The 15,730-nt window shown below is 44.7% G+C and overlaps 1 protein-coding gene across 4 annotated transcripts in view; it reads right to left on the reverse strand.

The window, feature by feature from the left end:
- The window catches only part of LMBR1 (limb development membrane protein 1), a 133,953-nt gene that overhangs the window by 35,533 nt on the left and 82,690 nt on the right, over window positions 1–15,730 (reverse strand). For all 4 annotated transcript variants that reach the window (XM_065939572.1, XM_065939568.1, XM_065939569.1 and 1 more), the window contains one exon: window positions 1,716–1,796. In XM_065939572.1, coding sequence (XP_065795644.1) covers window positions 1,716–1,796 — 81 coding nt within the window. The remainder of the gene's footprint in view (window positions 1–1,715; window positions 1,797–15,730) is intronic.

The following is a 15,730-nucleotide window of genomic DNA, read 5'->3' on the forward strand; positions in this document are numbered from 1 at the left end:
ATGTTTACATACTGAGAGTCTGACACACTGGCAGAGACCTGGAGTACCAGGTAACATGGGTAAGAATCCCCTCTGATCCCACACCTAAAGATAAACACTCCCCGTTTTCTAAAGGCTGGAAGCAAAATTCTACTTCTAGTGACAAAGTCTACCTAGTATCACCCCAATCCTTATGCCACAACTGGAAAAGATGGATCACATTTAATTTTTTAAAAAGCAATGTGTGTGAAGATATCAGAGAGTCACCATGATGATGGAAACTGAGGGCCATTCTGTCAGATGAACTGACGGGAGCCTCAATATGCACCATGCTGCCTTGCACAGTACTCTCCAAACAGACCCACAAGGCTGGGAAATAACACAGAAGTTGGGGGTAAAAGAAAACGATGCTGAAGCAAAGCTTTCAGCACACTCAACAGAGCCAGAGACACAAGTAGGGCTTGGAGCTACCAAGGCAGCCAGAATTTGAGAGGCTGTGGTCACAGGGAAAGGAAAGAGCAAAAACACTCAGCTACTTTCCCCTTCAAGGCATCAGTGGCTCAAAGGCTGAGAAGAGGAACCAAAAGGGGCAGAAGGAGGCAGAGAAGCTGAGCAAAGCTTCTGTCAGGCTTACACCGCATGAAGAAGATAGGGTCAGAGTCGACAACAAAACAAGCAGGCTTTTAGCTAGGACCAAGGAAAAGCTGCACCTAAGGAGGAAGGCCAAACCGGAAACAGACAAGCCCTCACAAAGAGCAAAACCCAGTTTCAAACGACTTTAAGCCCAGAGAGACGGCTAGACTGACCTGTCCCTGTGCTAACTCTAACCAGAAGTGAGAGTAAATCCTCTCAGTGAGAACGAAGCATCATGTAGAGTCTCTACGGTTTTGTATGAGGAATGCTACCAGGAGGAAGGACAGAGAAAAAGACGACAACAGAAGCGGACTTTCAGCAGATCCTGATACTGGACATGAAAGAAAACAACGCTAAAGCAACTATTAATAACTGATATGTTCAATATAAGCAACAAAATGGAAAATGTCACAATTTGAATCAAGAAAAATAACCAAATGGAAATTCTAGAACTGAAAACACTGTAACTGAACTTCAGAGTCCAACAGAGAGTTCTGACAACAGTTGGAACATGGCTGAAAAGAGTGAAACGGAAGACAGATCAGTAGAAAATATCAGACCAAAGCACATCAATTAAAAATGAGAGAAAACAAAAAGTTTAAGAGGGAAAAGGTCCTGCATATTGTAACTGAAGTCTGAGGATATGCAAGAAAAGGAACGGCCGCAGTATCTGATGAGACAACGACCAACAAGTAGGTGCCCAAGTAGATGAGAGACACTAAGCCACGTACTCGTGATGTGCCACAGACCTAAGGAAGGATAAATACAAAGAAAAAAAGGCACTGAAAGGTAAGAATAACAGAGGATCACTTATCAGAAATAATACAAGTGAAAAAGATAGTGGAGTGATATATTTGAGCATCATCATCTATGAAAACTCATTTTGTACACATACAAAACAGCAACTAAAAAAAGTGAATAAATCCATGTTCATCCTCCCTCCAAACTAAAAGACACTCTTTATTAATGGTTTTGGGCAGACTGAAAGCTTGTAACACAGAGAGTTCATAATTCTTAAAAGTATTACAGACTACAGTAGTCTTTAATAAGAAACAAAGTCCAATATATAAGTTGAGGGAAAAAGGGAAAAAAATGTACAATACCTAATTTTTTCTTCAGAATCTTTACATTTTCAAGTTCTTGTTCCAACTCTGTTATGTTATATTCCACTGATGAAGACAGTCCTAGTGAAAGCAAGCATGTTTTAGAAGTGAAACAGCAGAGCTCAGAACAGGCAGCCCTCATAGTTAATGAAAACACAAAAAACACATCGCCAATCCTGATTACTGATAATGAAAACAAAGGCTGCTGTGATTCACAGAGACGTGCATCCACTTCCGTACCCGGAACAGCTTCCAAGTTCTTGCTGATTAAACACTGCATGATTCCTAGAAAAAGTCTTTCTCTGGTAAAATTCTTATTTGATCTATTATTAATTTTTAATTAATTACAGAAGTATCACATGCTTATAATAAAAAGTGAAAGAAGATCAAAATCGCCTCATCATCCCACCTCCCGAATGGGACAATTTGACAGCAGCTTGGGTGATGCTTTCTTCCTCTGCAAGTACATACGCACTGATACGTATTTCATCATATTCACAGTCTTCACTATATATTTTATAAGAATAGGGAAAATCAGACATTATTTCACCACCTGCTTTCCTAGTTAATGATATGTCCATGCTGACAAACAGCCCCAACTTAACAGCCGAATAAATATCTGAGTATGGACATACGTCAATTTTATCCAGAATTATTCTGCTTATGAATATTCAGGTACTCTTCCATTTTTTTGCCACTATGAACATTCTTCTAGACACATACAGCACCTTCTGGTTTTATACTGCAAAGTCAGACAGTGTGAGCATTAATGTTTTTAAAGGTATTTAAAGGTTACTTCCCCTCAAATGCTGTGACTATAATAAACTATTGCAGTGACTTACACCTCCAGCAGCACTTCGCTGTAACGTGTGTCTGGCATCAGACGGCTGGCCCAGCCCCAGGCTAATGTCAGCGCTACAGTCTCAGTGCTCCGAGCACCCACTTTAGGCAGACCAGGTTAAACTGTGCTTGGCAGGCTAGGTGTTCTCAAGTCGCAACGGTTTATCAGGAGGCAACCCATCATAAGCCAAGATCTGTGTTTTCCAGTCTTCCCAGCAGTGGATGTTGTAACTCCTGAAGTTGTGCCAATATGAAGGGCAAATGATGTTTTCCCGTTGTTACTTTAACATGCAGGCCCTATTCATATTTTCTGCTGTTTCTCCAATGCTTTGTATAGTTCCATGCGTGTGTGCTCAGTCGCTTAGGCGTGTCCAACTCTTTGCAACCTTATGGACTGCAGTCCTCCAGGCTTCTCTGTCCATGGGATTATCCCTGTAAGAATACTGGAGTGGGTTGCCATTTCCTTCTCCAGGGGATCTTCCCGACCCAGGTATTACACCCACATCTCCTGCATTGACAGGCAGATTCTTTATCAGAAACACTCAGGAAGCTCACTTCTATTTTATTTACTAAATTCTGAAATGAGCAAACTAACAACCCCCCACTACAACTGTACTTTGATAGATTAGCTTTTTCTCAATTTTTAAGATTTTTTCTTCATTATGTGTTTGTATTTGCTAATAAGATTTGGGGGCTCCTATAAAACTGTAGCATGTCCCTCACAAATCCCACCTTTTATCATTACATCATGACCCCCACTGTCTTTAATGCCTTTCTTTATATTCATCTCCGCCTTTCAGACATATTGATAATTTTGATTAGACCAATATTCAATCTCTACATTATTATAATACAAATTGTATCCATTGCTTACCTATGTAATATACTACCATTAGCTTTCCTTTCTTCCATTTTTCCTTTTTACTCCCAGAATTAATCTTTTTTTCCATTTGCTTAGCTTTTTATGCACTTACCACTAATTAAAAGCTAAACTTTCCTCACAAATGTCTTTATTTCCTCCAGTAGCAAGCAAAGAAAAGATGAATGGGAGGTAATTTTTTTGAAACTATCCAAGTTTATTTTTCTGGGCTCCAAAATCACTGCAGATAGTGATTGTAGCCATGAAATCAAAAGACGCTTATTCCTTGGAAGGAAAGTTATGACCAACCTAGTGAAGTGAAGGGAAGTGAAGTCGCTCAGTTGTGTCCGACTCTTTGCGACCCCATGGAATGTAGTCTAACAGGATCCTCCGTCCATGGGATTCACCAGGCAAGAGTACTGGAGTGGGTTGCCATTTCCTTCTCCAGGGGATCTTCCCAACCCAGGGATTGAACTGGGGTCTCCTGCATTGTAGGCAGACACTTTACCATCTGAGCTACCAGGGAAGTCCTTGGAGTCAAGGACCAACCTAGACAGCACATTAAAAAGCAGAGACGTTACTTTGCCAACAAAGGTCTGTCTAGTCAAGGCTGTGGTTTTTCCAGTGGTTATGTATGGATGTGAGAGTTGGACTGTGAAGAAAGCTGAGCACTGAAGAATTGATGCTTTTGAACTGTGGTGTTGGAGAAGACTCTTGAGAGTCCCTTGGACTGCAAGGAGATCCAACCAGTCCATCCTAAAGGAGATCAGTCCTGGGTGTTGATTGGAGGGACTGATGTGGAAGCAGAAACTACAATACTTTGGCCACCTGAGTGGCCAAATGAGCTGACTCATTTGAAAAAACCCTGATGCTGGGAAAGACTGAGGGCCAGAGAAGGGGATGACAGAGGATGAGATGGTTGGATGGCATCACCAACACAATGGACAGGGGTTTGGGTGAACTCCGGGAGTTGGTGACAGACAGGGAGGCCTGGCGTGCTGTGGTTCATGGGGTCGCAAAGAGGCGAACACAACTGAGCGACTGAACTGAAGTCAATATTAAAATTTGGTTAAACATAAATTACTTCTTTATTTAAAAAATATGAGGAATGACAAGGCATGTGACTTACAGAGACTTAAATTCTCATCTTCTGTAGTCGTCAAGTAATAGTTAATGCAGGAAAATCAAGAAATCACAAGGGAACCTTTCCCTTTAGTGTTTACAGATTTATTACTATTTATTAGTCAGGATAAAACTACTTATCTGTCAGAACTGTGATGCCATTGCTCCGTCTGCCAGCTCCCAGTGCTGGCTCTGAGTGGTGTGAAGCTCTTCCTGCTAGGCCTGAGTGCAAACTGCTTCTCATTACCCCTAAAGAACAGGTAGGCCCTTGTCCAGGTGTCGGGAGTCACTCCTGTGCTCCAGGGTGGGCCCTGGGTGAGCACTTTCAATCCCTGAGTTCCTGTCCTTTAGGACTGGGACATCTGCTTGATTTTGTCATCTCCTCCATCTCATTTTCTCTGCTCTCCCCACTTGGAATTCCTATTAGTTGGATGTTAAGATATCCTGAACTGATTCTCTAATATTGTAACTCCACCTGATTTTTGCCCATTTTGACCTACCTACTTTATCTTCCAATCCTTTAGACATATTAGCATTTCTAAATTTCATGGTGCCCTTTCTTTCACCAGTTATTCCATCCTTACGGAATCCTGGCCTTTCTCATGGATGCAGTCCCAGTTTCTCACAGAATACCAACGATAGATTTACTTGCATGCGTTCTTATCCTGTGCTTGCTCTGTCTCCCCCAGCATCCTTTACTGTGTGTTTGTTTTGGTTCCTACTTTCCTGGGAGAAGTCTTCCTCTTAAGTCTGGTGAGTCTGAGTTGTTGGTTCACACTTAAGAAGGAAGCACTAAAATGACAATTTGATTTGAAACTCTACAACTGCAATAAGACTTCCTGTTGGGTGCCCCAGCGGGTTCTTCACAGGCACCCAACTGCTAGGAGCCTGGGAGGCCCTCCTGGACAGACGGAATCCCCAGAGAAGACTCCTCTGATCTCCTTCTTGGGGTTTTAGAGCTCTGCTGTCCCAGCGAAGAGAGCGGGGGGCCCAGGCATTTGGTCTGTAAGCACTCATCCATCTGCCACTCCCTCAACCCATGCCCAGGCCACAGCTTTCCTTTCTCTGGAAAGTAACCCTGGATGGGGGGAGAGATGGGAGTCAAACTCTTTGACGAGCAGGCTGCTCAGTCAGCCCCCTTGCCTTAATCCATCCCATTCAGCCCCACTTTGGCAGGGGTCCGCTGCTGCCGCTTCGGGGACTTTCAGGGGCTCGGGTATGAATCAAGGACAGACGGTGCAGGATTCAACTTCCGTGGGTCTGCTGAATTAGTCGCTTCTAAAATTCTCTCAGGTCTGATAAATTTCAAAACATCTGTGTGGCCTTCTCCACTCAAGTTCTCCTCCTTTTAGGTCTGTGCTTGTGTGAAAACTCACCTCAAAAATAAGAAGACAGTTTCATGTAACCAGAAGTTTTCACACAGAGCGGGCTGCGAGGCGGGTGTTCCAGCGGCGCATCAGTGATACCCAGGCCCTGAGCCCCGCTGCCCACAAGCTGGCTTGTGGCCGAGACTGATGCCCTCCCTCCTTTCCCGTGATTTTGCGACTCCTGTTTACTTTAGTTTGTTTACCATTTCTTCTTTTCCCAGCAAGTGCAGTTTCTGTTTATTCTTTTCCCTCATGTAAAGTCGACACTTCAGTGGTTACTTTCTCATCCTGAGCACACTGACTTAAGACTTGCATTTGTTTCCACATAAAACCCCGCAGGGAAACCTTACTAGGCAACTGATCCCCCACCAAGGCGAAATTTCATAATGCTTTTCAGAAACCATTCTCTCACTGCTTTCCACCCACTCCTCCTAAACCATGGTTTGTGCTGAGGTGGTTTTAAAAATACTTAGTTTGAGATTATTACTACATTCTTCCATTGGTATGGAGCTACCATGTCCTTAATGACTACAACAGCACCTAGTCACTAAACATACTACTCTAAAATGAATAAATAAATGAATGCCTTTTTCTGTCTTAATAGGTACATGACATTTTTAGAAATGCATGAATTTTTAACTGCCATCTTCCCTGCACCCTTGAGACTCCAGATACTCAATAATCCTTAACAGGTGATAAATGGGAAGTTTAATTCTTCTCTCTCTCCTTTGTAAGTGACTCTTCTATGTGAAAGCCAGTAAACCTGTTTTTATCATTATCATTATTCTTAGAATTCACGAATCCAATAGAATAACTGGATCTTTTCAATTTCTTGCTAATAATCTTACCTAGGACTCTGTTACCTTTTTAATGTACATGCAACTCTTTCCTCAGTTCACTGACTGTTTCTTCTATTATTTATTTACTTTTTTCCTAGTTGTTCTTTTTTCTCCCTCTAGATATTACTTAGACGAGGTATATGAACTCTGTAGTCCAGGTCTATTATTTCATTTCTGATTTCCTTCTCTCTCTACTTTCGTTTCTCTCACTTGATTCTACCAGATGACTGATGCAGTTTTCAGAAGAACTGTATCATTTTTCCACTGCTGCTGTAACAAACTACCATAAATTCAGTGACTTAAAGCAGCGCGGACGTCTTGCCTTCTGTTCTGGAGGTCAGGAGTCTAACCCAAAGGCGGGGCAGGACTGCGCCCTCCGCAGACCCCAGGGAGAACCGGCTTCTGGAGACGGCCAGCCCTCCTGGGCTCAGAGGCCTTTCCTCGGGTCACTCCACCCTCCGCTTCTGCGCCACGTCCCCCTCTGTGACCGCCTGCCTCATTGCCCACTCCTCGCGCTGCTGTGGTGACAGGCGCCCGCCCACCAGAGCACCCAGGATAATGCCAAGCCCCTCACTGAAGCACAGTGCACAGCCCCCGTCCCCATGCCAGGGGACACATGTGCAGGCTCTGGAGGTGAGGACTCGGACGCTTCCGCGAGACCCTATTCTGTCTATCACAACGACCACCTCATCTCTTAACTACTAAATTTTAAAACTTATCCCCACATCCTAGGCAGTCTTTTTTCTGCTCCAGTGACATCTCTTTGATAACCTGTACTACTTTGGGGGCTGAGTACGAATCCTCCTTTGTCTTTCCCAACAGCTGACTTCAACCGGAAGCACAGTCTCTAGATGCTCACCTCGGCCCTCACCTCAGCCCTGAGCAAACACCACGTCCAGATCTGCTGCTCTTGCTCCCTCATCCCTCTCCAGGCAGACCAGCCCTCAAACAGTGACAGACATCTGCAGGGCCAGTAACTGGTGTTCTTGGGGACTAGGGATGAACCGGCCAGAAATACCGCCTCGGGAGGAAGAAGACTCAGTGCTCTGGCGTCTCTCAGGGTGCAAACAGCACTCCTTTCTTAAAGGGAGAGAGCCTGCAGAGAGGGCTCAGCCAACAGCCAAGGCAGCTCGGAGCACTAAGCCCTCCTGCGCAATCAGAAAGCTCCAGTCTTACCTAGGTCTCTAGGGAAGGGAAGGACTGCGCCCTCTGCACTCCCATCCTCACTACCCGCCGTCACCAAAGAGGCAGAAACCCAATACTCTCCCCTCCTCCCCTCTGGAGAACCTGAGGTCTCGAAAGCACTGCAACGTTACACACTATTTCCAAAACTCCTGAGTTTTTTTGCTTCCCAATATACAGTTGATTACAGAACGGAGGTAAAGAGAGTTTAGAAGTATTCACACAGTGTGCCCCAAAACTACTACACTTCTACTACAAATTCAGAGTTTCTGGCAGCCAAAGCAAGACACTTAAATTACAGAATTAATGGACACTTCTGTATCACAAAGAGATTTACAGTAAGATGGCAAAGCATTATAAGATTCTCAAGTATCTTTGAATTTAATAGTCTTAGAGGTAAGAATATTTTACTTTTCAATTCCATTTCTTTATAAATTATATGTATGTATATGTAGCTAATGCTCATTTAACTTCTACACCTAATAAATTACAAATACAATCCCAAACTATGTTTCATCCCCTATGCTTGTAAAGAAAAGCATAATTCCAGTAACCAGTTCACTGCTAGAAATAATAATCTGATGACTATTCAGAATTTTGAAGGGGAATCAGAGTAGATAAAGTATTCCTGCTGTTAACGTAAAATTAAAAGACATAAATGCCTACTTTGTGGGTGTGATATCTAAAAAGCTCAGTATGGATATCCAGGCCAATCAAAGTTTTCAAAGTAAAAGAACTAAAGTGATGTTTCTGTAACACTGTTTTTATTTTTTTTTGATGACACAATGCTAGGCACACAATAGGTAGTTAATAAACAGAGTGACCTGCACACTAAAATCAAGAATACATTCTTATTGTCCTTAAAAGAAATTATGGTTTTTACTAAATGACTAGATTTTCATCTGGAATAACACAATTTTCAAAGACATCACCACCTTTTACTGTATATCTCATTATCTACATGAGAAAAGTAAGCTTGTTTGGGCAGAATATTCCAGTATAAAAGGAAATGATGGCTCTTGTAAGGAATCATGACACACCTCAAACAAATATTGGAATGTTATACAAATTTAAGTTATAACAACAAAATCATCAAAATATCCTAAAGAACTGTATTATCATTACCTTATTTCAAAATGAATCTAAAATGTTCAATGTCAGCATTGTCTAGTCAATAAGTCAAATTGGTAGACAAAACCTGTTTGGACTAGTCATGAAAAATAAAAAGGGATTCTCCAAGAAAACCACAAAGCAGCTCATTTAAGGTCAATTTAACGGTATTATTCTGTTTTCCTTCCAGCCTCAACATAAGATTTCACTACCTCAAAGGAAATTGTAAGAGTATCTATTTGCATTCCCCCTAGGTGATTGGCAGTTCACCACCAATTAGTTCAAAATTACACTGTTACTAGCATGCAATAAAAACAACACCTTTCATCTTTCTTACACAGGTAAGACCTTCAGAGCCAATAACTTTGATCAAATGAGTATTTTTGATCCTGCCCCACCCGTCTCTTTGGATTCAGGAAAACTAATAGCTGACGGCAACTTTTCCCAGCTTTATTCTTAAGCTGAAAAACTAGTGTGGCATTGAAAATATTTTGTTCCCAAGATAACAGAATTTCCCAAAGTCTAGCACTTCAGCAATTAAGCTGTCCTCACACCTTTTCTTAATATGTAAGAGAGCCTTAACTGACATGTATTCATATATTAAAGGACAGATGCTATTTACTGTACAATATATAATGCTGCATTTCTAAAAACCAATATAAATCTCCAAATGATTATGTAAATAATTCAAAGAATATGAAGCAATAAAACAATCTCCCTAAACAAATCAACACCCTAAACAATCCAGGGTCCTAAACTTTGTCTCTAATGATTACTACTTGAAAATAGATCCCGCTGGTATATACATTATTGTTTCATTTAACTTTTAAATTTAGTGTATAGACAAAAGAAAGCTAGTTATAAAATCTATTACCTAAGCAATTCTTTAAAATTTTGATTATATTTAGTACTTTGAACTGACCAAAGTTATCTCTGTCACCAAGAATGTGAGGTCACTCAAATACTTTTCATTATTCCTAGTCACTTAGACAAACGAGTTTGTTGTTAAAACCCAAGACTCCTAATAATTCATAGAATGAACACTCTCCATCCCCTACGCAAACACCAATTACTATACACCATAAAGCCACTGGTGATTAGACAGACCCCACAAAGCTTTTGAAAACTGAAGCCTGGACATGCAATCTCTAAAACATCTACCTGGGCATGAACAAACACTACTACCATCTACAGAGGAGACAGCCAAGTCATACACTCAAAAACTCTACTTCCATTTCTATTCCCTTTGCAATGCTAACATTTGTTAAAATAGTTTCTGTTTACTTCTGACATATGCACAAAAATATGGCTAGTTACTGAACCAAGTAATATGAGATTTTTTTATATCCAACACAATTTTGAAAATGCAAAATACTTTCATTATAAAATGATCACAGGCAATATGCAGAATATTAAACAACTTTAGGAACATTACATGAAACTGTGTACAGTGAAAGGTCTGGCCCTTTTTTTTCCTACTTCAGCTACAAGGCAGTGGTGTACCTTAAGCCAGATAAGGTGTTAAGATTACTTTACACATTACTCTTGGGAACACCATCATCATCTGGGTGTGGTTACACAAGCAGTTCATGTGCATTAAACTCCTCTTCTGCTAACAAATCTGGATCGCCTACACAGAGCAATCTCTCTCAGTTTCAAAGAATACATGATACTTGACTCTCAAATTATTCCAAAGTATTCTTCATCTACAGGTACTGTATCTCTTCAGTCACCTCATTTCATCCCTTCTTCATCTCACTATTTGGGTCATATTTTATTGTCATGGAGTGATTATATAGCCCCAAAAAATGAATACATTGTAACAAGATGTCTCCTACAGTTTCAGACCCTTGGACCGAAATGTTGGGGTCTTACTAAAAAGAAACCATTTAATTAGTATTACCAGTGGAATTAATATTCTTTTTGTTAGTTCATAAAGTCAAGATATTACTAAATCTTTTCTTCTATCACAGTATTGCCCCCAAAGGGGTCATTCAGTGTCAACAATCTTTGCTATGTATGTTCCTGATGAAAGTCAGTATCTGGTCAACTTCAGACTATCTACTATTCCCAGGGTCTGGTAAATCTGAGAAACTCTTACATCAGTGGTATAACCATTGCAAGACTATAAAAGAACGCCGAGGGGAAGTTAAGATGAGAGTAATGCAGAGGACATGAGATGAAATCCAGTGCGCCCTTACACTATTGAGGGTGGTATGTGAAAGACATCAGACAGCCAACCACCATTCCAGTGACGATGGGAAAGCCTCTGGCAGGACGCCGCCACTCTGAGCAAGCCCAGACTGCCTGGTAAACTCGGCTGAGGGTAAACAACAAGATTCTAGGACTACAGCTTACTGAGTTCCACAAAAAATGAGGATGTGTGGGGGCTTTTTTCAATCTTTTACTTTTCATAATACTAAGATACAACAAAAATGAAATCAGTACATCTTCTGTGCTCTTAAGAATAAAGAATTAGTACAAACCTCAATGGAAAAAGGTTTTAAAAAGATTAGAATGAAGCAGGAAAGTAATTGCCACCAAAGGTGATATACTAACTTTTTATCATGAAGATGAAACTAGTACATAAAAAATGGAATTGAATCATTAAGTTCAAAGGCTATAATATTTTTAAATAAATCACATTAAAAGAACTGTGAAGGTTTTGAACTTAAACAACAAAAAATAATTCCTGTTCATTAGGTACTTCTAAAGTTACCCAGTACACCCATAGGCTATACACACAAAAGCTAATTATTTCAATTAATGCTGCCGCATGACTTAAACATTTAAACAAGCTAATGTATATATATCTTAATCCTGAGAAGGAATTACAAAAGATTTTCTACCAAGATTAATGTAATGGGACTTTCTGTTGGGCTACTCTTCAGGGGTCCTAGAGTAGAAATGGGTTGTGACTGCTCCAATTTCATGGCTTAACAATAGAGGGAAAATCGCTTTATTTCTTTTCCTTCACTAACACCAAACACACGGTCTCCAGCTCCTCGTCTTGGCTTGTCTCCAGAGGTCTCTACAATGGGCTTTTCTAAACACTGTTCCATGCAGTGGTTTTTTATCCTATCACCAAATTTCACTTCTTCATTCTTCACATCTATGGTAAAATGACGAAATCACTGTGTGTGCTTTTCATCCGTCCACTTACTCCCAACCCGCCACGTGCCTGGTGGCATCAGAGGATCAGGAAGAAAACCAGCACACACCCTCGCCTGCCGAGTCCCTGCTCCAGGCACGGAGAAGGGCAGGATGAGAGAGGGGCAGGACATCAGTGACCGGAAGGCGCCGTGGAAACAAGGAAGGGGAAGGGGAGAGAAGTGCCGGGGGAGGCAGGCCTGGCAGCACGGGCCGCGGGGCTTACCGTGGGAAGGCCCATGGGGCAGGGGCCCGGCGGGACAGGCCCTGTGCGGCAGGGGCAGCAAGGCGCCCACAGGAGCTGGGGGCAGCCGGGAGCCCACGAGTGAGGGAGGGCTGGCCCTCAGCGCTCTCCCGCCTCGCAGGCCGAGGATGGGCGCGGGGAGCCGACGGGGATCTGCACCGGCTCAGCCAGCAGGGACTGGCCGTCGCTCAGACCAGGGAGGCAGCGGGGCGAGGGGTAAAGCATGGTCAGATGCTGGAGAGGCTTTGAAGCCAGCGAAGGAATCCACACGGGAATGAAGAGCCGCCAAGGAATTCACCTGGGCACCTGGAAGAACGGGTCTGCCACCTGCAGGGGCGGGCCCATGTGAACAGAGGCCTGTGGAGCTGACTCTGGACAAGAGGTGCTCAAGGCGCCCACTGGACAGCCCAGTGGGGTGAGCACTGGACACCCGGCTTGCAGAGCTGGGGTCAGCAGCCTCGGGGCCGGGGCGGGCAGGCAAACAAAGCGGAGCACCAGGACCGAGGCAGGGAGGGGCGGGGAAACCCAGCAACGCAGGCTGAAGAGCAGCCGCCCGTCACCTGGGAGGACGAGGAACGTGCAGGGGACAGAAAGCCGAGTGGAGTAACAGCGTTTCCAGGAGAAAGGAGAGCTAAGATGAGGACTACGAGTCACAGCCAACATGGCACCAGCACTCTGGTAGTCGCGGAGGCGGGAGTGAGCTCAAAGCCTCACCTTTGAGCAAGGCTGTATAGATAAACTGGTCATAACATGTCATTAACGTACCGCCCTGGATCAAAAACTCACACAACTGTGCTTTGACCTCTAACGGGAGGGAAGGAGCTTTCTGAGAGAGTTCCCAAGTTATAATCCTCAATCAGGCTCGATGAAAATTTTCCACTTCTTTCTTGGATCAACTGATTGGTTTTTTGTGGACACTTCCTTTCCTTACTCTTTTACTTGTTCTTTCATTCAGTTGAGAAAAATCAGAGTACTTTCCTATGCTGATGGCAGTGAGCCAGCTGATTCTGTGAGAGAGGTGGCAACCCAGCCGGAGCTCTGTCCTGCAGCCAGGGAGAAGGGATGCGGGCCGCTGCACCGGCGAGGTCCAACCGTAGCCTCGGTCCAGCAGCGGGACGGCCAGGCACAGCGTACACAGCAGAAGAGGCAGCGCAACGCAGCCAAACCCAGGCGAGGGGCCAGAGTTCTGACACAAGAGCTTCTGTTTTCTTGACAAAACAGGAAGCAAAGTATCAGCTGAGAGTGACCGTGAAGAAGGTCTGAGAGAAGAGAAGACATAGCAGTCGTCTGGAGACTGTCTGGTCAGACAGGAAGAGAGAGGTCAGGCGGCCACAGTCAGCGGGGAACGGCCATGAGGGCAGAGAACATGCAGAGTAGGCTGGACCGAGGCGCGGAGAGTGTGAAGGGGCCTGGGCGCGCACAGGGGCACCGGCTCTGATGACAGCCTGGCACTAGCACGACTATGATGAGGCCTGGGGACGACTGGAACGCGGGGGCAAGCGGCGGTGCTGAGAAGTCACGAGGGTAAACACACGGCACGTGTGAAAAGTGTCAATGCTGGGTAACTGTGGGGAGTGAGCCGGAGAAGCCAGCAGGGCTCACGACGAGGCCTGGGCACCAAGCCGCTGAGCGGACGGTTAGGAGCCAGCGCTCAGGGGCTTCCCAGAGGCGGGGCTCCGAAACCACCGAGGACCACAGGCGCGTGGAGAGGAGACTCGTCAAAGAGCAGACGGCGCCGTGTACCCCCGCAGGGAGCAGGCCTCGCCTGGGAGGGGAGGGTGACTGGGGAGAGAGAAGCGGCCAGTCAGGTCAGGGCCTACAGACGGACTCAGCGCCTGACACAGAGCAAGGGCAGCCCAGGCAGGCTCCAGGAGCAGTGCCGGCAGGTGAGCGGCAAGCAGGACCCCACTGGGAGCTGCTGGGGAGCCGAGAGTCCTCAGGACAGAGAGAAGGCCGAGCGCTGCGGTCCCGCTGCCGGGTCCACGCTCCACCCCAGTGCTGGCGCAGGGTGTCCTGGCGGAGGGGACAGTGGGAACCGGGGGCAGAAACGGGCCCAAGCAGACAAGCGGACCAGAGTCTGCGATCACAGGACAGCCCCTGCTCCTCGGCCGGACCAGAAAGAGGCCAAGGGCAAAAGGCACGCTCGCTCCTGCCCTCTCCAGTGCCAGGACTGCATGGGCTCCCCCCGCCTTCCTCCACTTCCTGTCAGGTCCTTCAGCACTGGACGCAGCCTTCAGGCAGTCTCACCATGTCTCTCCCTCTCCTCAGTTAACCAGCCCACAGTCTCAAGACTCGGGTTCTAAATTCACGGGCACGCTGTCTGGGGCTTAGAGAAAGCAGCATGGTGAAGGGAGGAGAGAATGGGGCAGGCTGGTAGCAGGACGGCTTCTCTGTAATAGTGCACAGTTAGCTTTACTTTGTTACTGTCTGTTAAGAAATAACAACACTATTAACAAGCACAAAACCTCTGGCACCGAGTATCAACGTGGAGCAGTGGAGAAGTCACGGCAGGCAGTGCATCACAGAGCTGTGCTGATAACCCAAACACCAGCATGGAGGCCGAGCTCAGGCATGTAGTGACTACCACAAGTCATCTTATCTTCCAGAACAAAACAGTGTTATTCCCACACTTAAGTCCCTTTTGATATCAAGTATCATGTTTTACCAGGCAGCCGTAAAGCTGGGATCAGAGCAAACCACGCAGATGTCCCCAAGCTACACGCGATGCCCGTCACAGCCCACAAGCACCGAGAAAGTACAGCTAGCAAGCGCTCAGAAAACACCACCACAAGTGCTGGGGTGGGTCACTGCCGTAAGCTGTAGTTTTTAAAATCTTCTACTCTATCCTGAAATTCTTTTTAATAGCCCAGAGTAAAAACTTAAACTTCACTTTGTAAAAATAACTTAAAATACATGATAATTCTTACAACAAAATATATGTGACAGAGTAGTACATTAAATATATTCCATGGGGTGACTGCCGTTACTAACCTCCTAGTAGTACACGTGTGCTCAGTCACATCTGACTCTGCAACCCTTTGGACTGTCACCCACAGGCTCCTCTGTCCACGGGATTCTCCAGGCAAGAACACTGTAATGGGTTGCCATTTCCTCCTCCAGGGGATCTTCCCAACCCAAGGATCAAACCCACACCTCCTGTGTCTCCTACATTGCAGGCAGGTTCTTTACCCACTGAGCCACTGGGAAATCCCTACTAACCTCCTATGATTTACATTTTCTTAAATAGCAAATTACAAAATAGGGTTTTCTTCCATCTTGGCTTTTCCTCCTTCTGCACAACT

The sequence above is a fragment of the Muntiacus reevesi genome, chromosome 6, assembly GCF_963930625.1.
Source record: "Muntiacus reevesi chromosome 6, mMunRee1.1, whole genome shotgun sequence".
In the NCBI taxonomy this organism is placed as follows: Eukaryota; Metazoa; Chordata; class Mammalia; order Artiodactyla; family Cervidae; genus Muntiacus; species Muntiacus reevesi.